At 48.5% G+C, this 21,833-nt stretch overlaps 2 protein-coding genes across 12 annotated transcripts in view; both read left to right on the plus strand.

The window, feature by feature from the left end:
- Nucleotides 1-5,008, plus strand: part of NF1 (neurofibromin 1) — a 210,965-nt gene extending 205,957 nt beyond the window's left edge. For all 11 annotated transcript variants that reach the window (XM_019750679.2, XM_019750681.2, XM_019750685.2 and 8 more), the window contains one exon: nucleotides 1,308-5,008. In XM_019750679.2, the coding sequence (XP_019606238.2) occupies nucleotides 1,308-1,450 (143 nt within the window). In that variant the 3' untranslated portion in view covers nucleotides 1,451-5,008. The remainder of the gene's footprint in view (nucleotides 1-1,307) is intronic.
- An 11,752-nt stretch (nucleotides 5,009-16,760) lies between these two features.
- The window catches only part of RAB11FIP4 (RAB11 family interacting protein 4), a 95,707-nt gene continuing 90,634 nt past the window's right edge, over nucleotides 16,761-21,833 (plus strand). The window contains exon 1 of the mRNA XM_074320770.1: nucleotides 16,761-17,055. Coding sequence (XP_074176871.1) covers nucleotides 16,897-17,055 — 159 coding nt within the window. The 5' untranslated portion in view covers nucleotides 16,761-16,896. The remainder of the gene's footprint in view (nucleotides 17,056-21,833) is intronic.

Below are 21,833 nucleotides of genomic sequence, written 5' to 3' on the forward strand. Positions count from 1 at the left end.
ACATCTATTCACTGTTCATGAACCAACCAATAGAGGGGTGTGTCTGTGTACATTTTCTAGAACATAAATAATTTTTGACTTGGAATGCTACTTCTTGTCCAAAAATGGAAATTTTTTCATTCTCAAATTTAATGTTTATTTTAAAATTCTAATGGTACATATAAGAATAAAGTCAAAATTACCTGAAATAACGCCATCCAGAGATAACATATTTTGGCAAATGTTTCCCAGCTTTGTTTCCCCCTACCCCTCACTTATGGTCATCTTTCTGTATATCAGTAACTATCAATCAGTACTTTACATTTGATACAAATTGCTAAAATGCTGCCCAGCTGTTTGTTTGCTTTCCCACCAGTAGTTATGCTAAAGGTGGGTATGATCAGTCTAATTATTTTGGTAAGTTTTATGGAGGTGTAGCAGAAAAGTACACAGATCGGAAGTTTACAACCGAATGAACTTTTACGAAATAAACACACTTAAAAATCCAGCACTCTGAGCAAGAAACAGACCATTACCAGCAACCCGAGAAACCACCCTCATGTCCCCTTTCAGTCACCATTTCCTCAGGGGTAACCACTATTGTTACCTAATTTGTAATCTGTACTAACTGAGAGGTAAACAATATCTTGTTCTTACTTCTGGTTACTGTTATGAAGTCTCCTCCTCCACGAGAGGAATAAATTTCATCTGTTGAAGGTGAAGAACACAAAATGACTTGCCGTGATTGTAAAGGTCAAAGCAAAGATTCTACAGTCTGATCTTTGTGATATATTATTTTCTCAGTAAACATCTGTGTTCCTTTGGGACAGGCACTATGATTTTAAAAATAAAAAAGCACCTGCCTTTCTTTGAAATGATGCATTTCAGTGCCTTCCGCAACTGGAGAATATGTGTAGTCTGTGTATGAACCAGTAAGGCTATGTGGCTAGAAGCTGACCTCTGCTGGAAGCTTCTGGTATGATTTGGAGGAAGGAGTTGTCTTCCCTGGTGTCTGCTGGCCTTTCATTCAGCTCAAGCCTGCCTGCCTCTAGCTTTTCCTTGCAACTTCTTGGGTTTGGTTTTTTGTTTGTTTGTTTTGTTGTTGTTGTTTTTTCTTATGGTGTTTTTCTGCTGTGATAGCAAACTTTGCTTAACAAAATGTAGTTTTCTGTGTAGCCAGGTCTTCGTAAACATTCTAGCAGTTGAGTATTAAAATGAAATATGCAAAACAATTCTCCAGGTTGTATCTCGTATACAAATCCTGAGATCCAACCCTGGAGCTTAACACCCAAGGAGAGGGAGTAACTGGCTGCCCTGTTTCTCTCCAGGAATCGACAAGGAGAACGTGGAACTGTCCCCCACCACTGGACACTGTAATAGTGGACGGACTCGCCATGGATCCGCAAGCCAAGTGCAGAAGCAAAGAAGCGCTGGCAGTTTCAAACGTAATAGCATTAAGAAGATCGTATGAAGCTTTCTGTCTTTCCTTTGTCCAACAGACTTAACACGGGCTCTTCACTAGTGACCCTTCACCACCATTCTGTGATGCTGCACTTCATGTTTTATAAGGAGCCCATCCTGTCTGCCATGTTGCCAGATGATCAACTCTTGGAAGCATTGCCTAAACTTAATGCTGATTTTCCTTTAACTTTTTTTTTTCCTTTTAATTTTGGTGTGTCTGGTGTAAGCACGTGTTCAGAACAACTGCAAAGGAAGTGGGAAGTCAGGACACTTGAACTGAGAACATCCCAATTGTGAGAGAGGATGGATTCTTGAATACTGCTGCTACTGGCCAGCTAGGAAAGCCGTTTGCACAGAGCTCTGCCTTCTGTTTCCCCTTCATCATACAAAGTAAAGTGTTACACACCTTTCAGGATAGACGTTTAGGAGAGAAATTATATTATAACCCCAGTATATTTAATCTGACTTTTAGCTGTGGACTTTTTTTTACCTTTCAAAACTGAAGGAACCATTAGAGGTCAAACCTCAGTGACTTCACAGCATAAAGCCACAGGCCAGGTACTTTGGGGGGTGGAGGGATTTAGTATTTTGTAGTGGGTTCTAAAGAAATACTAACACTTGAGTATTAGCAATAATTACAGGAAAATAAGCATAACTGCATATATCTTAACATTAATGAATTAAAGCGATGGGTTCTGAGGCCTTATCCAAACTCAGTCATCCAAACTATTTTTTCTCTAGCTGATTATCTTTTAATCTTCAAATATGCTAAAAGTTTTTTTGTTTGTTTGTTTTTGTAAGCCAAAACTATACTAAGTATAGTAGTTATATATTTTTCCCCTCCTCTTCTTTCCTGTATAACTCTGAGCAGGGTAATCAGTGAACAAAGTGTTGAAAATTGTTCCTAGAATGTAACTTTCATAGATGTTTGCATTAGCTCCATAGCAAAATGAAATGGTACGTGATTTTGAGTAGCTGATGCTTTTATTTTAATAATTTTCCCAGGCACATGGAGTATGGTGTATATTAACAAAAATGTCTTTGATTAAATGTATTTTAAATGTCTTATAATCTTCCCCCTCCCCTCCAAAAAAATGAGCAATCTCTTTAGCAAAACATTTGGGTTGTATATGATAGAATTGCATTTAATCACTGTGAAAAAACTAGTCAGCCTGCATTAGTATGACAATAGGGGACCTTAAAAGGTGCTGCTATACTGAGTGGTATGGATTACAGTAGTGTTGGGATTTCCATAGTAATGCAGATCCAATTTCTTTGTGGTACCTGCAGTGTGCAACCTAATTTGACTTCAGAGAGCATACTAGTATCTGGATGTTCCAATTTAGGACTAAACCATATTTATTACAAAAAGATATTATCCCCCTACTCCTAGGTTCCCTTTGTATGTTAAGATGTAATGGCTTTGGGAGGGGAAGAGAAATCTAGGGGAGTGGGGAGTTTCCTGTAGTGCTATTTCATAAGTGGATTTCAGTAAATTAAATTCCACAGCTAAATCAATAAATAATGGTACATGTAAGTGTTCTGGTTTTAATAATATAATACATTTCACATTTATCCACACAGTAACAATGTAATATGTTAATGTAAATAAAATTGCTTTTGATATTCAGAAATAACAAGAATTTAATTTTTTTAATTTGTTACAGTACTGGGAAAAGCAAGAACCATTTGCCAAATTAAAAGGAAAAAAAAAAAAAAACAGAAAAAAACCCTTAGTATTAATAGGTATTTTGACATAGAATTGTTGGAAAATATTAAAGACAGGTGCAATTAACTATAATTTTGATTTTAAGTATTGTAGAGGCTGCATTAGAATAGAATGTTTATAATAACAGATCAACTAAGACTATAAAGAAGCTAAGGCTAGGACTGAGCTTAGGAACAGGTCATTACGAACCCAGTACCCAGGATGCCACGCTGCCCGTCAGGTCCTCACACAACCCAGTGCTTCTGGGAAAGAATTCACAACTTCGTGGCTCCTGGAAGAAGAGGCAGATGTGAGCCTTTAATCCTTTTGGTTCCACGTTTTTCCTCTTTGTTGATTGGTTTGGGTGCATATGCCAGTGGGTGTTGTTACACCATTTTGCTTCTCCCATCCAAATAGACCAACTTTCAAAGGTTTACTGTTAAAAACATTGGCCTTTCCATAAACATGTTTTCCAAGGAATGATATTTCTTAAATGTATTCATTATTTCCCTCTAGTGTAATGAATGGAATGAATTCACTTGAAGTACCTCATGAAATGATCAGCGTTGCACAAATCAAAATTGAGCCTTCTTTGAACTACAAAAATACTTTTTGACCAGTACATCCTGGGAATTTGAAAACTTACCAAGATTTAAATTTTTCCTTGTTTAAAGAACTTCCAACTTTTCAGGAAAATCTAGTTTTCCAAGTAACTAAAGTGAACATGAGATAAATCTCTTACCAAGACGCTTCCCCTGAGAAATGAAATACTTTTTTAGGCCTCATACCTGTCATCTGCACGAGAAATTCTGAAGTTCAGAGCAAGTTGCCCGTTTTGCGTAATCTGATGTAAATTCTATAAAGAACACTGTAAGTAATATGTTTCGGGTTTGTGGATGTTTCCCCTGACTTTTTCAAGAGGAAAACATTAACTCATCGCGTTTTGTTGTGCAGAATTTACCTGTTTTATCACGGCTCCAGTCCCCAGGGGGCGCCCTTGTATGTCAATGAGGGACATGGTTCACTAGCTTTGGGGGAAGTGGCGACTGCTCTGTCCTTCATCCCTTAGGCACCTGGTCACTCGTTCTGTACAGGTCCTGAGCCAGGCGCCGAGGACCCCATAGTGAGTGGTCAGCTTCTGGCCCCTCAGAATGGATGTTCTAGGGAAAAAAGGAATGGAAGCCGGCAACCCTCCCTGCTCAGTGGGTTTTAGGGTTTTTCAGTTTTGTTTTGGCTTTTTGTTTGTTTTTGGTTTTGTTTTTACATTTCCACCCCCTTCACCCCCGAGCATAATGAGGCATGTCTTATTCAATGTTATGCAATGAACTTATACAAAAATTCACTCTTAGTGTCAGCCACACCATTTTTTTTTAAATGCAGTATATTCACCTGTAAATAGTTTGTGTAAAATTTGACAGAAAAGTATATTTACTACACTGTAAATACATGTGATGAAATATTGTATTATTTTGCTTTTTTGTAAAGCAGTTAGTTGCTGTACATGGATAACAAACAAAAATTTGATTCTTCTCGTGTTAGTATTGTTACCTTCTTCCTGCGACTACGTTACATCATTTAAAGAAAGCGCTGTGTATTGTAAACTTACATTGTATATGATAACTTCCTCTCCTTTCCACCCGGACCTGAACTTGGGCGGTTCGCTTGTCTCCAGCCTTGTTAATATTGTAAGCCCTTGTGCGCCAGCAGGAGAGATACCGCCCAACAGACAAAATTGAGCATTGTAGGGGAAAACTGTAGAAATTATTTCAGATCATTGTTCCCCAGCCCATTTGCCTCCCTGTGTATGTACTCCCCCACCCCACCCCTTTTTTTTTTAAGTAAAATGTACATTCAATCTGCTCTAAGATGTGGGGAGTTATTTAATTTCTTCACATGCATTGGCTCTGTTTTCTCACTTCCCCCCACTCCTCAATGATCCTTAGAAACATTAAGGCGATTTCCTTTCTTTTAAGGATGTCTTGGGTTCTCCTCCTCCCCACCCCATGGGTTTCTATTTCTAGAAACTCTCCCCACTAAAAGTGAAATAAGTAATGTTGGTGACATGTGTGAGGGAAGAGAATGTTTTCCTCTAGCCTCTTAGTATTCCTGCCTGGGTCTGAAAATTAAACTGACAAAGACAGATTAACGGGAGCAAAGCAAACAAATTTATGTTATGCAAGTGTTAGGTGACATGGGAGCCTTCAGAAGGAAATGAAGACCCAGAGAGACAGTTAAACCTGAGTATTTCTATGCTCGGTTCAATGAAGAATGGGCAGTCGTGTAGAAAAATGACAGGACAGGTCCGAGAAGACGCGGTAAGTGTAGTACCCCTGGGGGAACTCTGAAAGGCCCGTTTGTTTCTTTGTCTCATCTTTGAAGATGAGGGTCCTGCTGCCTGCTGGGCCCTCTCACAGGAGGGTTTGATGTCCTGTTTCAAGGGAGAAGGTCAGAGTGGCTGTCCTGTTTCTGCCATTTTCTCAGATGCCTTCCACTTAAAATATTTCATATGCCAAGCTGCTGTATTTGGGGGTTGCGTGTCCCAAACCCCATCAAATGCATTTTTAGGGCCTGCCAAGCCGAGAGGTGACTCTATCCTCTATGATAAGCTGACTTGAACTTGACTTCTTTTAAAATGAGCGGTGAGTCAGAAAAGCCAGGACACCCTGAGATCAAGCACTCAGAGGGTGTGTGTGAGGACCCCAGGATTCTCTCCAAGTACCTTCAGCTCTCCCCCTACAGAATCTTCTGTCACACGACTTGTGTAAACACTGTAAAACAAGCTTTCCCTGGCGCCGCTGCTGCAAGTTTTACTCTCTTGTTCATTCCATTATGTGGGCTACTCCCAGATGGAGAGAGAACCGAGCCTCAATTCTGTGGGCAGGACAGAGCTGACCCTTAGGAGGGTGACAATGTCTGGCCTTAAACAAAGGGCTAAAAACACGGTGAAACAGATCCCTGCAGGTCAGAGGCAAGAGCTGGTCTGTTTCTGGGAAGGCTGAGAAAGCAGAAATCCCTTACCTGGAGAGTGCTGGCCCCACCCCACGCATCTGAGACAAAGACAAACAGTAGGGATGGGGTCCTAGGGAGAGAGAGAGTGTGTGTATTTAAAACTTACCAGGTGGTTTCCCTGGGGCCCTGGAGCAGAGAACTGAAAATCCAAGTACTGCAAATAGCTGTCTTCTCCAGTGGCCTGAAGTATCGTAGTCAAAACGGGGGAGCTGACTCTGGGGTGATGACCCTCCATCCCTAGACAGCTGGCTCCTTGACATGGACCATGTTGTTTATCTTTTATGGGGACCCTGTGCCCCTGTTTTGCCTGCACAGAGTTTTGCTTTTTGGGACACCTTCAGAATAGCCTGGCGATTTTGAACTGCCTGGCCAGAACAGTTCATTCCCACAGGAAATTGGGGAGGAGCAGGAGATGCTGGAAGAATAGTATTATAATAAAAACCTGGAACCAAGTGGTAGCTTCGCAGTGTTTCCCTTTTTCCAGAAAGTAGCCCAGCACTCCCCACCCCCACCGAGGCAAGCCCCCCCTCACCCCTAATTCTCCCTGCATCTCTATCAGGAAACCAGCTGAGCTGCGCCCCCACTTCCCACCCCCCACTGCAGCTCAGAACAGCCTCCAGCACAGTGGCCTCCGACTTCTCAAGGGCCTATCTTCATTAGAAACTCAGTCTTTGCCCTGAAGTCAGTTCCACTTAAGGCTCTGTTAGCTGCAATTGGTGATTACATTGCTGTATCTATGAGGCCTGACTCCAGCAACATGGTCCCTGTTGGTTTGAATCTCTCCCATTGTGTTCTTTTAAAAGTACTGGTGTGGGGACAGAGTCCCAGAGAGCAGTTTCCAGGCTCTTGGCCTCACATAGAAAGGTGCTGGCTCGGGTAGTAGATGGTCATCAGCTGTGACTAGTTGGCCATCGGCTGTTACTGGTTAGCCATTAACCACTGATAGAACTGCCGTGGCTAAGCTGGCAAACGTGGCGTGGTGGTGTGGCATCCTGGCATGGCGTGAAGTGGTGTAGTGTGGATTACAGATTGCAGCGAGGCGGATTGCAGCTAGCAAGTGAGGTTGGTTGGCAGAGACAAGTGGACGGCGGGTTGTGGATCGTGTGGCTCCTGCCTCCTGTGTCTCCAACCCAGCCGCCAGCAAGACTATAGTGGTGTGACTCCCCTAGCTATGGCTCCGTGGGTGTTCCTTTTTGGCCTCACCATGTCCTGTGTTCTTATGTGGAGAGCAGGACCAGAGAGCCCGCATGACATCCTGTATGACAACTGGCTAATCGTAAGTGGAAATGTCATCACATGAATGTGGAATTGTCATTTTAATCGATTTGGCTTCTTTTTACAAAAGTACCTTCTAAAAATCCATTTATACTGTGTGTGTATACATTTATACATACCTTACATACCTGTGTGTAGGCATATTTAAAGTTCCCAAAGCAGCTTCCTACATTTTACCTAAATTAGGCCAAATTACCTTTACCCTTTTTGAATGACAGGCACACCTCATTGCATTGCACTTCACTTTATTGCTCTTCACATGTGTTGCATTTTTTACAAACTGATGGCAAGCCCCTCCACCAGCAAAAAGATTACAACTCCCTTTATTGCAGTACTTGCTTTATTATGGTGGCCTGGAACCAAACCTACAATATCTCCAAGGTATGCCTGTACCCCCAAAAGGTCATACTGCCCATTTTTTCTAGATCCTTTACCATATACTGAGAATCAAGCTGGTTATGATAAGGAAAATGTGAAGCCTATGGGGTTACAGGGCTCAGAACTTCCCCCCAGAGGGGCCACTTCCTCAATATAAAATAAGGGAGTCACACTGGAATCTGAATAGGGCCCTGCAGGGACCTGGGCCACAGGCAGATGCGCTGGCAGGCGATCAAGGTCTCCCAGCTCCATGGGGACGCTGCTCATCAGACACCCAGTTCCGAACACTGGCCCGCAGTCAAGGTCCCCCGGCTTCTTGGGAGGCTGTGTGAACAAGAGCGGGCCTGCAGATGATTTCTCCCGCAGAATGCTTTGTCCTGCTGCACCTGTCTGCCTGCGTGCGGATCGCTACCCCTCTGGCCGGCTGCGACCGGAGACTGTCCCAGGCAGTAAGTCTTAGTAAACCTGTGTCTCGCACTCAGCCACCTGGCGTGTTCTTTGGGCTTGAGGCTTCTCAGGCACCAATCTTGGAACAACTCGGACTCAGTCTGAACAGGCCCTTTCCTGGTCAGAAGTCCAGAGACCATTGCCCAACTTCAATATTTTTAAGGGAAGAAAATGTCAACAGATGAAACCTCAGCTGACTTTGTCCAAAGAAACATTTTCAGTTGGTTATAATTGTGCCGAGCCCTATGCCAGGCACTGCTGATGCAGAGAGAGAGGGAGGGAGGGAGGGAGGGAGGGAGGGAGGGAGGGAGGGAGGGAGGAAGGAAAGAAAAGAAAGAAAGAAAGAAAGAAAGAAAGAAAGAAAGAAAGAAAGAAAGAAAGAAAGAAAGAAAGAAAGAAAAAGAAAGAAAGAAAGAAAGAAAGAAAGAAAGAAGCTTGCCTTTGTCCTCTATGCGCTCACAATTTAGTGGGAAAAACAGCCACGTAACCATTGACCACAGTGTCCCAATATGTGGACTAGGTTCTCGGATGGTTGCACAGTGACTGGCAGGGTTGGTGACTGAGGAGCTGGATCTTGAAAAATGACCAAGGACTTTGTCCTGGTGGAACTATGTCCACTGAGCAGTTGAAAATAGGGTTGTGGAGACTTGAATGTACAGGAGGAAGTCACCGAGGCTGGCGACGACATGGCCCAGAGAGCACGCGTAGCAGAGATATGTCTGGGCAGAAAGCAGCACACCAGGAAGACGACTGGCTCATTCTGTTCTTATTTTCTTCCATTATTTTGTCCCACCTTGGGGAATGCACCTATTTTTCTTCATTTAAAAACTCCATAAAGACATACCTTAGTCTCAGACCAGCAAAAATAAGACAACCGACCCTCTATCTTTGAGTCTGGCCCAAAGTCAAAATAGGATGAGAAATTGACGGTGAGGGATGCTCTCTCACCAGCTTGGTAATTTGTGAGTGGAAGACACAAAGGAATTAGGTGATCTACAACTTAAGCAAAAACACTACCACCACCACCACGCATACTCGTATCTAGGATTCTACAGGAGACCAAAAAAATTGTTTTTCATTAACAAAATACTGAGCCTTTTTGAGTTAGCAGCATTGAATCATTCATCCAGCAAACATTTCTTAGGCCCCTTGTTTTCAGCATCAGCACCTCTTGGAAATGCTTTCTGATTGCAGTGGGCTGTCCTGTGAGCCCTTCTCTTGGTCCTGCAACAGTTTCTCGTTACATTGTTGTGGTTGTCAACTCTTCCGAACTCCCTGGTTACACTCTGGTCCTTCCAGATGCAGGGGCCATGCCTTTTATTCAAGGTGTTCAGTACATGGTGGTTGAATAACACTTAAGGCTCTATATTATCAGGGAACTACATACAGATTTAATAGAAGAAAGACCCCATTCACAATAGCAACTCCATGCAAAATCCCTACCAAATTGGAAGTGACTTATTTGAAGACCTATTAAAAAGTCTAATTCCGACTTTGAGATTTCACGTTACTGTAAAACTTCCAAGACGTGTTTTGTCAACTTGCGCATTTAGAAAAAAAACACTAATAATAATAATAGTCCTTTTATAATAGAAAGGCCATTTCCCAAAAGAGGAGAGAGGGAGGGAATTTCAGGATAAAGTATAGTTCTTTAAAACGAATTAATTTTGCTTTACAAAAGCCACTGCGTTGTCCTTATTTTCCTCCTGTTGCTGCTGATTCAGCCGACACAGTGCTGCTCAGCAGACAGGCATGGGTGGGGGCTGGGCAGGAAGAAGCCGAGCAAACGGGGAGAGAAACCACGGTCCTGGATGGGGACACCGAGTATTGCAGAGTTCCAGTTTTTCCTAAATGAATGTGATAATTTAACACAATTCCAATCAGTGTTTCCAAACAGTGTGTTTGGACTGTGAAGACAGTGTGTCCAAACAAAATGATCTAAGGGTTCACCTTGCAGGATAAACAAGAAAGCATGGCCAAGAAGAAATACATGAAGAGAGTAGTTAGAAACTTTTTTTCCACTACTAGATAAAACAGAAATTTTTAAATATGTAAAACTATGGTAATGGTAATTAGTCTAGATAAGTAGAATGAAACAGGCTAAAAGATGCAGATTATGCTATGGGGTGTTTTGTTTGTTTTATTTTGTTTTTTAAAAAAACCACTGCTAACCCTCAAATTTCATTGGCTTAAAAGCCATAAAAGTTTTTCTTACCTCAGCTAATGTCCACCAGTGGTCGGCAGGGGGCGCTGCTCACACTGTTCTCGGGGCCCCGATGGTCAAAGTGCAAAGGAAGAGATGAAGCCGTACTGCCCAGCGCTGGGACGATGGGACGGTTTCACACCTGTACTATGCAATCTGGTGGCCTCCGCCAGCCACATGGGGCTGTTGAACACTTGAAATGTGGTTACCGAGACGGAGGAACTGACTTTTTCAGTTTAATTTAATTTAAATGAAAAGTAAATAGTTACATGTGGCTAGTGGCTGGCTACCAGATTGGATGCCCAGCATCTGGAAAGACCTGAGGCCAGGTGTTTAGTCACTTCTGCTCACAGTCACTGTCTGGACTTGTCACACAGTGCCACAAACTCACAAGGGTCAGAAAGCGCCCTCTTCTATCCAGGAGGAGAGCTGGAAGCGTTGGCCCAGAACATTAACCACTCCCACGACGGGGAAGGACGTGTAGACCTAAAGCCCTGGAAGAAATCCTAAAGATTCTAAGATGACTACCTAAGAAATTTAAATGTCCCCGTGTCAAAAAAAAAAAAAAAAGAAAGAAAATCACATCTAAAATGTAAAGGCCAACAAACAGGGAAATTGCTCTCACTACAGAGTTCATAAAAATCTATTTTAAGAAAAAAACCAAGTAGGAAAAAAATGGACAAATATATAAATGGCGAATCCACAGGAAGGAAATACTGTACCAATTGCTAATTACTATCTGATGGAAAAAGTCATCACACTTTCGTGAAAAAAAAAAAGCAAACCGAAACAGTGAAATACCATTTCCATCTGTCAAATTAGCAGAGATGTATTTAACTAATACTTGTGGGTGCGATGGGCTCACTAGTGCACGTGGCCTCACCTTTCCGTATCACTAGCCTTACGAACGTCCACACCACTAATTTGCCCCACTAATACCACGTCTCGGAATCTATAGTCTAGAGAAATAAGTGGTCAGAGAGGTAAGACCCAGACCCTCTGCGTCCTGCGGCTCAGGACCACGGTGCTGAAGGGATCGTCCCAAGGACAAGAAGGGAGAGTTGATGTCAATGTCAGGGCGATGCTCTCATCGGCTGACTCCATTGGGACGCTGTGCACATGCATTCAGGCGTCTCGTGTGCGCGTGCAAACACACACGTACCTTTTTTTTACAGATTTTACCATTGGGGGCCCAACTGAAGGGAGGACCTTCAGCTCTTGGCAGCTTCATCTCCACCTCCTTCTTCCTCAGCAGAGACCGTTCGTCTGGCCTCTGTAACGATGCTGGTGACCCCTTACTGAGGCCGACTGCATGCCAAGCACTGCGCCAAGGGCTTTCTCCGCATCACCCCTGTTGTCTCCAACAGCCCCCACAAGGGGGTGCTATTAGTAACTCTATTTTAAGGTGAGGGAAATGTACTTTGCCCAAGAGGAGGGGCAGCGGGTAGGGAGCGCATCCCTGAGCATCATGAAAACAATCTAGGGGAGTCCACATAGAGTTCTGTAAGAGCAGAGCAGTGAGGGCAACCAAAGAACGCTTCGTGGAGGAGGTGGCATTTGAAGGATGGCTACGGGGTTGGGGAAGGGAGGACATTCCAGGCAGAGGGAACTACCTGTGCAAGACCAGCTGGGCATTTCACTGATCAACTCCATGTTGAGTCACTGTCTTGGAACTGAGGCCCATGCCACACAACTCCGGGAAGATAGTAAGTGCTCAATAAGGGTGGGACAGTAGATTGCATTACTGTTCTGCTGTGTCTTACAGAACAGAAGGCGCTGGCTGGGAGCAAACTATTAATAGAAAGGGCCTGCCTGCTTGCTGCCCATGCAGAGGACACAAGAGCTTTTCTTTTTGGCAGCAGGGGTCAGCAGAGGACGCTGGAAACAGGGGAATGGACAGAAGTGGACTTGCAGCTGGCGGGTCCCATGGCAGGAAACTACACATCAAACCATAAGGAACAGAGAGGTAACTGCCAATACTCTGGCCAGAAGCCACCTTTAGGAGCCATTTCTGTCTGATGAAAAGATGTGGAGCCCAGTTGGGTAGAATAAGTAAGGGGTTGGCATTCTTCCTGCAATCCTGGAAGGAAGGTTAGTAATCAGTTGGTCCTGCTACCGTCTGAGGGTCAGAGAAGGTTCTGGGTGGGCACCTATGGTGGTAAAACCTCTGGCTTCCCGAGCATCCCTCCCCATAAGGAAGGACAAGGTCTCCATATGCCCTGCTCACCCTGGACACACCCCAGTCCTGCCAGGGTCCTCGGCACCCCCAGCACCTGTCTCTGCCGGCTAAGAGTATTTTAGGACAGGTGAGCAGGCAAATGGGTTCACACCACCTTCTTCCTCTTCAGAGCGATAATTATTCATGGTTAAAAAAACACCCCAGCAGGTTGTGAGCAGGAAGAAACTGTGAATCCCACCTGGCTCACCCAGAATAGTCTCATCTCCAGAGTCTTAACTTAATCACATCTGCAAAGACTCTTTTTCCAATGAAGTAGCATTTACAGGTCCCAGGGATTAGAACACGGATACATTTTGGGGGGCCTTCTTTCAGTCCACCATGCCATAGATGCCCATTCCTTCCTTAATGTGCTCCTTCACTGACCTTAGCTGTGTGTATTGGGCATGGTACTAGGAGCCGGGAACTAGAAAATCAAAAGAAAAATGACACAGATGTCCCTCCCCTCAGGGACCCTTGGGGTCACTGTGTGACCTTTCATACCTACTTCCAGATGCTCTTGATAAATAACAGGACTAAGAGATGTCAGGAGAGTCACAACATGGCTAGCACTTACTACTCCCTATGGCAATGTTCTGACATTTACAGAGGTCAACTCCCCTGACGCTCACCACGGCCTTATCCCCATCTGCAGGCTGGCTCTGCACTTGTCACGTCTCTGCGCAGAATGCTACAGAAGCACAAGGGAGAGGCCGTGGACGTGGGGAGGGTGTGGTCAGGAAAGCGTCCTGCAGGAGGTGCCACTTCCACTGAATCTGGAGGGACTGGAGTTGGTCAGAGGAAGTGGGATGGGGAGGGGGTATGAGTGAAAAAGTGCCCCAAGCAGGAGGCAGGAGGGAGCTGGGATGCATCCTGATAGGAGAAAGGAGAGACAGGAAACAGGAGCTGGGTTCTCAGTAGGGGATCAATCTGACCAAACGCCTCTGTTCTTCTCTAGAGAATTAGCCAGAATCCCAGCTGCTCCCTCCAGTATGTTGTCCAAATATGCCAGATGAGGCCGCTGCAGCTGTTAGAGATCACCTGGAGAAAGGGGAGGAAGGAGGGAGGCTGCCAGCCTTCTAGCTGTCCCCCCCACCCCACCCCCGGGCTTCTTGCCTCCCTGGGACAACCTCCTCAACCCCAATGTTCCCAGCTCACAGCTGGGCCCCGGTGGGAGTGTTCTCTTGCCACATCTGCTGGGGCTGCACTTGGAGCTCTCAGATCAAGGGGTTGGGAGCTCTGGGGATCTGGTCCCAGGTCCACCTCTAAAAACCTGGGATCCTTGGAAATCGCACCATCTCAGAGGGTCTTTCTAAACACTGAGCAGGCCCTCTGAGCTCCCAGAGCCTGGGCCTTCAGCGCAGATCACACTGTGTTGTGACTGCCCAGCTATCAGCTCAGCAAGGACAGAGGCTGTGGCTGCACTCCTTTCTCCATCACCCAGGCACTCAACAAAAAGAATGTGACAACCCAGAGAGGGTGCCTGTGATTTGCCCTGCTGGCGCCCGCAGCACAGTGGTGAGACATAGAACCAGTTCCAAGCTCATGTCCGGTGAGGGAGGCAGGCGGCATCAAACCATCACCCAACAGCAGTAAAACTGCAGAGGGACCTGGGCAAGGAGAGTCAGGGGTCAGGCAGGACTCCAATGAGGAGGGAACTTTTGAATTTGACATGATGCTGTCTTTTGGGAGAAGAACCATAAATCTGGTTTGGGTGGGGTTCACCTGGAGTTTGTTCACACTCAGATCTGAGGCCCCGTACCTCTGCCAGCTGAGGAGGGTGAGGTCTCCCAGCTCCCCTGGCCCTTGTTTTGGGGGATTTGAGAGCCATTTCAGCAGCTCCCAACAGGGGGCAGCCCCAGCTCCTGCCCATCTCCTTGCTGAGCTGAGCCTCATGGGTGGGAGAGAACGGGCGTGAGTGGACTTCGCAGGGATGAATGTGAGGGTCCCTGGACAGGCTTGAGCCTCTAGCTTCCACTCCCTACCTCCCGCCAGCAAGAGACTGGCTGGACCTCCAGCAGCCAGCCTTTTCCCTTCCCCCCAGCTCTTCCTGATTTTTTTCCTCCACTTCCTCCTCCATTTCACTGGACAGGTGGAAGGGGAAGTAATGCATACATTTTGAATACATTAGCTCTAATCTTCAGTCATCCCTAAGGAAGCCACTATCATTATTATTTCCATTGTACAGATGAGGAAACTGAGACTCAGAAATGTTAGTTTCTTGCTGAGGAGCAGCCAGATAGCAGAGAAGCCCATTCTTCCTAAAACATCTCCACCCAGCCTCCATGGCTCCCCCTCTCCTGTTTTCCCACATCCTGGACTCTCCAACCCTCAAACTCACAAATCTCTCTTCCCAGGAGGTGTTCCTGTAGGAATTAAAGCGTCAAGGTGAAGGGCAGCTTAAAGGCCAAGTTCATCCCTGGAGCTGGGACTCGAGAAAAGGGAACTTAGCACTCTATCAGAGAAGCCACATGGTGGCTGTTGCATAGGATATATTTGGAGTTGAGCAGATCACAGAGGTGGAAACTGAGGCCCAGAGAGGGGAGGCCACACAGACCATCTGCAGAATTGGGCCACAGTCCACCATGGACTCCCTGTTTGAGTCCCTGCACTGCTCTTGGCTTCTGATGAAGCAGGGCCCCAGCATCTCCAGGAGGGGGCTTCCTCTGGACCCTCTCTTGGCTGGAGATCAGGGAAAAGAACATGGTTAAGACACATTCTGCCTTGGAGGGTTTCCCAGCATGGTTGTAGAAATGGGTACCCCACCAGAGACTTATAAAACTACATATGTATCTGGAGGGAAGGATCAGAACTCAGACTAATAGGCAAGATGGAGTACCATCAGGGAAGGCTTCCTGGAGGAGGAAACGTCTGGCCTGAGCTAGAAAGCATAAGTGGGGGTGGGCTCAGTGGAGGCCTGTCTTTCGGTTGGGGACAACTGGTGCCACAAGGGTGTGGCATGCTGAGCAAAAAGGTAAAGGGAGGAGAGGAGAGCCAGGCCAAGTTCTGCAGGGGCTACAGGCAGGGCTGGATGTCATCCTAAGGAGCTGTGTGAAGACTCAGCTGAGCACTACCCGGGGGAAGCTCAGGTCCAAGCCCAGAGGCAGCTGCCGGTCCTTAGGGCTGAGAGTCTGTCCTGGGCTCTGAGCTTGGGCTCACGGCTGCCAGGGAGAGGTGAGGGTGGGACCCCAGGGGAAGGGAGGGAAACTCCCTTGGGTATGGCTGGGCCCTGCAATGGGCACTCCTAGTGGAAGTGCCTTGGTTTCCCTTCCTCCTGCCTGCCCCTGGTCTTCTCTCTACCTCCCCTGCCCCAGGGTCCCTGCTCCTCCTCTCTGCACCCTTCCCCAGCCCAGAGCTGGCCCCAGAGTGCTGTTGGGGGAAGACTGTGTGGTCCTACCCCTGCAGACTGTTCTTTCCGAGGCAGCTTAGATAAGGATAAGAGTAGGGAGTCTAGATCCATCTAGACCCATCCAGATCTCTTGTGAATGGCAGGGCCAAGATTCTTATCCAGTCTAGATCGGGATGGATCTAGATAGGAATCCTGGCCCTGCCATTCACAAGCTGTGTGGCCTAGGGTAAATAGTTCAACCTCTCTGGGTGTCAGCTTCCTTAGAGATGAATGTAACAATCGAACAGGCTAGGACACACTTTGCGCTCGGTACTACTAGGTACAAAGGGCACAGAAATGGGTTGGCCATGGGTATGGAGCCTGAGGGCACCTGAGAGGCTTTTGGACTCCCGCGCAGGTGGTCCCAGGCTCAGGCCTCCTAACTGAATTCTCCAGAGAAGGGGCAGGGCCTTTGGGCAGCTTTGAATTTACGAGCACTAGTCACGGCCCCACCCTCCGGGTTTTCCAGCGGACGCGAGCTCGGTTACGCTGAGGGAAACTGAGGCAGCGGCGGCGGCTCGCACAGCGCGGGGTCTGCGGGCCCGCAAGGCGGCCCCCCTCGGAGCAGCGCGGTTCCTTTTGTCTGCAGCCTCCGCGCCGCCGCCGCCTCCCGCGCCCGCCCTCCCCGCCCGCCCCGAGCGGCGGGGCTACGGCGCCGCGCCTGACACGGCCGCCGCCCCCGGGCGGAGGGAGGCTGCGCGTCGCAGACCCACGCGGGCGGCCGGCGGCCCCGGCGAGCGCGCGGCGATGGCGGCGGCGGCGCGGGGCGCGCGGCGGCGGCGGCAGGCGCGGCGGGCGGCGCGGGGCTCCGGCTAGTTGCGGGGCCGACCCGGATGGCGGGCGGCGCGGGCTGGGCGGGCGCCCCCGCCGCTCTGCTGCGCTCGGTGCGCCGCCTGCGCCAGGTGTTCGAGGTGTGCGGCCGCGACCCCGACGGCTTCCTCCGCGTGGATCGCGTCGCGGCGCTCGGCCTGCGTTTCGGGCAGGGCGAGGAGGTAAGGGGGCCGCGGGTGGGCGCCCGCGCCCCATCCCCGGAGCCTCCATTCCCCCTTTCCCCCCGCCTCCCTCGCCCGCCGGCTTCGGAACCCCTTCCGTCACCCCTCCCCCAGCTTCCCCGCCGTTGCTCCTGCCCAAGGCGTTGGCTTTCACCCCGGGAGGACTCGCGCCTGTGCCACCTCCTGCCCCCCGCCTGAACTGAGGACCTCGTGCCGCGGGGCTTCCCCTGCCCTGTGGGACCCTCGCTCTCTACCTTGAGCGCCGGTGCTGCTGCGAGCGTCACGCGTCACGCCCAGGGTGGCCTCTCCACCCACCTTCCCTCCCCCGCAGTGCCGGCGGGCCCCTCTGACCCGTCTGCCACCCATTCAGTGTTTGGAGGGAAGTTGCTGTCAGAACCCGGCCTCAGGATCCCTGCCCCTCCCCATCCTGGTCTGTGTGCGCAAATTCCAGGACGCGGTGGGGAGGTGTGCGCCCTGCTTGGCCTAGCCAAGGGGTGGAGAGGACAACTAGGGGAGCTCTGCAGCCATGCCTCCTTGACTGCACCCCCTACCTAGAACATGGAAGAAGGGGTCTGCTTGTGGGCCATCCTGGATTCTCGGTTCAGTGCCTGCCTGGTGACCTGCCCATTCAGGCCTCGATGGGCCGGCCTGGCTGGCAGCTAGCTGTGCTGGCTGCGGCAGGCCTGCCAGAGCCGCCAACCTTGGGGAGCGGCAGCTGAGCAATGTTTCCTGTGGTGGTGGGCCTGTGTCTATTTGGGGAAAGCAGGAATTATGTTGGTTGTTAGGCTGGAATCAGAGGGCAGGTGTTGCCAGTGGGGTGGGCAGAGGAATATCAATAAATGTCCCACAGATCAGTGTCCTCTGCCACGGGCACAGGGACTGGTGATTCGGTCTGGGGGGGGCGGTCAGTGCACCCCCCTGGCAGATGAGCATCTCCCCCGTCCTGCTACTGCCCACTCTGAAATGGTCAGGAGACAGCAGCCCTGCGTGGTGAATTTCCAAGGCCATGTAAGGCCTTAGGCTCTGCATGGGGAGCACGAGGCCCCGGGCCTCAAATGGGCACTGGCTGGTGTTCTCTTCCTGGGACAGATCAGGCCTAGCTAGCATTTCAGAACACGGGAGAAGCCAGGGCACGGCTAGGATGAATCCACGCCTCCCTGTCATTTGCACGTGGGGGATGATCATTTCTTTTTGACAGGTGGGAATGGTGGGGACCTGGGAGCAGTGGGTGGAAGACGATGAGGCAGGTGTCAAGTTTGAGAACTTGGGTACTCCATTCCGGGAGGCTCACTACTGCAGTTCCTGTTGGAACCCACCAGTCTTTCTACAGGTCACTGCCCATCTTCCTGCTCTTCGGGGCTTTGCTCAGGGGCATTTCCTGCAGCCACCATGATCCTTCTCCTTCCCCAAAGGCAGGCCAGGCCCCTCCCCTTGCTGAGGCAAGCTAAGCAGTCCCCTGGCATGGGGAAAGCCCCAGCCCCTTCTTCTCAGGACACAGGCTGCAGGGGAGAAGAAGCTGCTGGCTTTGACTGGCACCTGGAGTCCCAGAACCGCAGTCGCAGTGGTGACAAAGGCTTCCCAGGTAGCAGTCTCTGGTAGGAGGCCATGCCATCCCCACCCAGAGACCCCAACACACCTCCTCCACCTTATTCCCGAGCTGGACAGCTCCTTTGTTAGAACCTGTTCACTGATACACTCTAGAGCCAAACCTGCCTGTCACTTAGTCATTGTGTTCCTGCACAGGGACTCATGTGGGTCTCTCTTCAAGTGACAGCCTTTAAATATTTGAAAACAGCGCTCCTGTCCCCTTCACTCCTTCCCACTCCCTCCCTCCCATTTTTCCCTTCTCCAGGCCAAATACCCCCTATTCCTCAGGCCCCAAGCCATTTCTGTATGACTCAGCGGGGGCCAGACCCTGGCTTCTGGCCCTGAGGCTGCCATAGACTAATTGTGACTCAGTTTTCCTCATACTAACACAGAGGGGCTGGACCAGGAGACCCCCAGGACTGTTCCAGCCCCAACACCTTACACACAGGCAGACAGCTCAGGGGGAGGCTGCCTTTGAATGCTGGAGCACACTTTCCACTCATATTAAGTTTCTAGCCACCGAACCCCCCAGGGATCTTTCTTAAAAACCTCTGCCAAGCCAGGATTCCCCTCCATCCTGGAGGAGAGTCAGTGATTTTATTTTTCTTTTTGAAACCATCTTATATCGTTGCAGAAGCAGTTTATAGGAACAGTAGGAAATTAGAAATGTGAACAAATAAAAATAAAAGTATTACGTTTCCATCTCCCAGGGAGCCCCCCTGTGACACCTTGGTCACGTGCTTCCAGGGCTGTTTCTATTCTCATATATAAATTTTCTCCATAAAATGAGATCACACTGTGCATTCTGTTTTGTAACCTGATTTTTTTCCCCCAGTAAATGATCAACATTTTCCTGCTTCAATAAATTCTCATCTCATTGAATATGCACATCTTATTCAGATTTCCCTATTTGGCCCTAAAATGTCAATTTTTGCTGTTTTGTTTAAACCAGTTTCCTCTTCAGAAATGTCTCTCTTACTGTAATGCAATTCTTTTTGTTTTATTTATTTTATTTTAATAACCCTGACTCATTGAAGATAGCAGGCCTGTTGTCTGTGTCAATAATTTCTTGAGTCCAAACCTGTTATTTAGCTCTTATTCCTATTAAATTTCATCTTGTTCATTTCAACCCATTCTAACAGAAAATAGAGAGAATTTCAAATCCGACCTCTGTCACTCTCAGATGCTGTGCTGCCTTCAGGTTGGAGAAGCTGGTGCTTTCTGTCTGAATCCACAGGACTGATTATAAACCCAGGGCAGGACCACGGACAGGGCCTTGGAGAGGGCTGTCCTGCTCACCCTGTCATTGACTGAGACCCACAGAACTACATTTTGCATCTCCTCACTACACAGCAAATCAACATGTGCATTACAAAATAGGACTGTCATTTCTCTGCAGGTAGGGATCCCTTCAAAATGCTATGTAGTCGACAGTTTTGATTTCATGTGTTTAAAAACCAGGTCGAGACCTTGATTTCCCAACTCACTACTGCTCCGTGGTGGACAACTCTCATTTGTTAGGTATGGGGTTCAGGGAATGCTGATTATCCACCTTTTACCAACTACCCCCAGAGTACCAGGGATTCCAGAATCAAATGCTTTGCAAAAATCAAAATATACTAGGTTGCAAAGTACAACAGGTTGCACAGGAAGGGCAGGAGCGTGAGAGCTCAGGCTGGAGCCCGACTCAGATGGAGACCTCATGCAGGGCTCAGGAGCTAGCGCTGTGTGCCTGGCTCAGATGGGTTTTAGATGGGCAGCAACGCCCTAGCACCTGCCTGCCCTCGTTGGAGTTAGCTGTCTTTATGATTGCTTACTTCCTACATAGGCCATGGGGTCTGGCGAGGGCTGAGGCTTTACTGGAAGAAATAAGGGCCCAGATGATTTAAAAGGTGCTTGATAATGATGGACGGACCTCAGTTTCCTTATCTGTAAGATGGGAGCCATAACTCCTTATTTGTGGGACTGTTCTGAGGGTTGGAGAGACTATATAAAGACCTAGCACAGTGCCTGGTGGCATCATTTCTCCTGCCCACCTTCTCCATGACCATGTTGACATCCTGAGGCTCTCAACGCTTGGAGGTGTCACCTCTGACCCCTTTCCGCTACCTGGTGCTTTACCAGGTGTGGGCCTCTCTGGTGCAATGACCACAGTTTCTCCTGCAGCCCCGGTGACTTTCTATGGACAGAGGGGATGAAGGAACAGTTTAGGCTGACTGCTTTGTATTCTTATTCCCTTTCATCTTTGCAACAATCCTGAGGTCCCGAAAGGTGAAGTGAGTCGTTCAGGGTCCCACAATAAGTTGAGGAGCTGGGATATACGAACCCAGGTCTAGCTGGTTCTAAAGCTGCCTCTTTAGCTGCCTGCCGTCGGGGGTCCCAGGTTCTTCAAGGGTCAGAAGAGGGGTTGAATGATCAGCTCTGAGTTTCAGAAATTTGACATTGGAGAAACTTCAAATCTGAGGCTTCGTCTGGCTTTCTAAATTGGGTGGTCTGGGTTCGAGGTGAGAGCGGTACCTGGCAGGAGCTGTAATTAGAAGTAGGTTGTAATCTGCACGGTGGGCTGGGGGCTAGTCACTGCCAGGAGCTCTGGCTGAGTCCTGCAGGCGGGGCTGCCTGGCACTGTGCCCCTGGGAAGATGGCTGCTGTGGGAGGTGTCCGGTGCCAGCAGGAGCTGAGGTTTTAGAGAGAGGTTGCCTGCCTGCAGCATTGCCCTGAATTATGCATCCATACCACTTCCTGTTCAAATGATTAAAGATCCCCAGGAGGCGTGTATTTCTCAGGCTGCTCCGGTCCCTTCCTGGCCCGCCCTTCTGTGAGCAGGGGTGTCAGCAGGGGAGCATATGGCTCCAGGCAAGGGCTGGACTCTCAAACTGGACCCTCCGCCTGTGCCCTGTGTTCATTCTCCAGGCTTCTCCATCTTCTTGGCCCAAGCTGCAGGCTCTTCCCAGCCACAGAGGCCCTATGGCCCCAGCTGGCCTTAACCGCTTCTTACTTCCAGTCTTCTCCACCCTGCCCCCGTGTCCCAGTGCAAGCTAGGATGGCTTTAACGGTTTCTCTGTGCCATAGAGAAGTGGTTGGGAGCTGGGGTCCTGGAATCAGGTGCACCTGGTTTGAGACCCGGCTCTGCCACTTTCAAGCTGTGTGACCCTGAAAAGTTACTTAACCTCTCTGTGCCTCAGTCTCCTCGT

The sequence above is a fragment of the Rhinolophus sinicus genome, linkage group LG15, assembly GCF_036562045.2.
Source record: "Rhinolophus sinicus isolate RSC01 linkage group LG15, ASM3656204v1, whole genome shotgun sequence".
In the NCBI taxonomy this organism is placed as follows: Eukaryota; Metazoa; Chordata; class Mammalia; order Chiroptera; family Rhinolophidae; genus Rhinolophus; species Rhinolophus sinicus.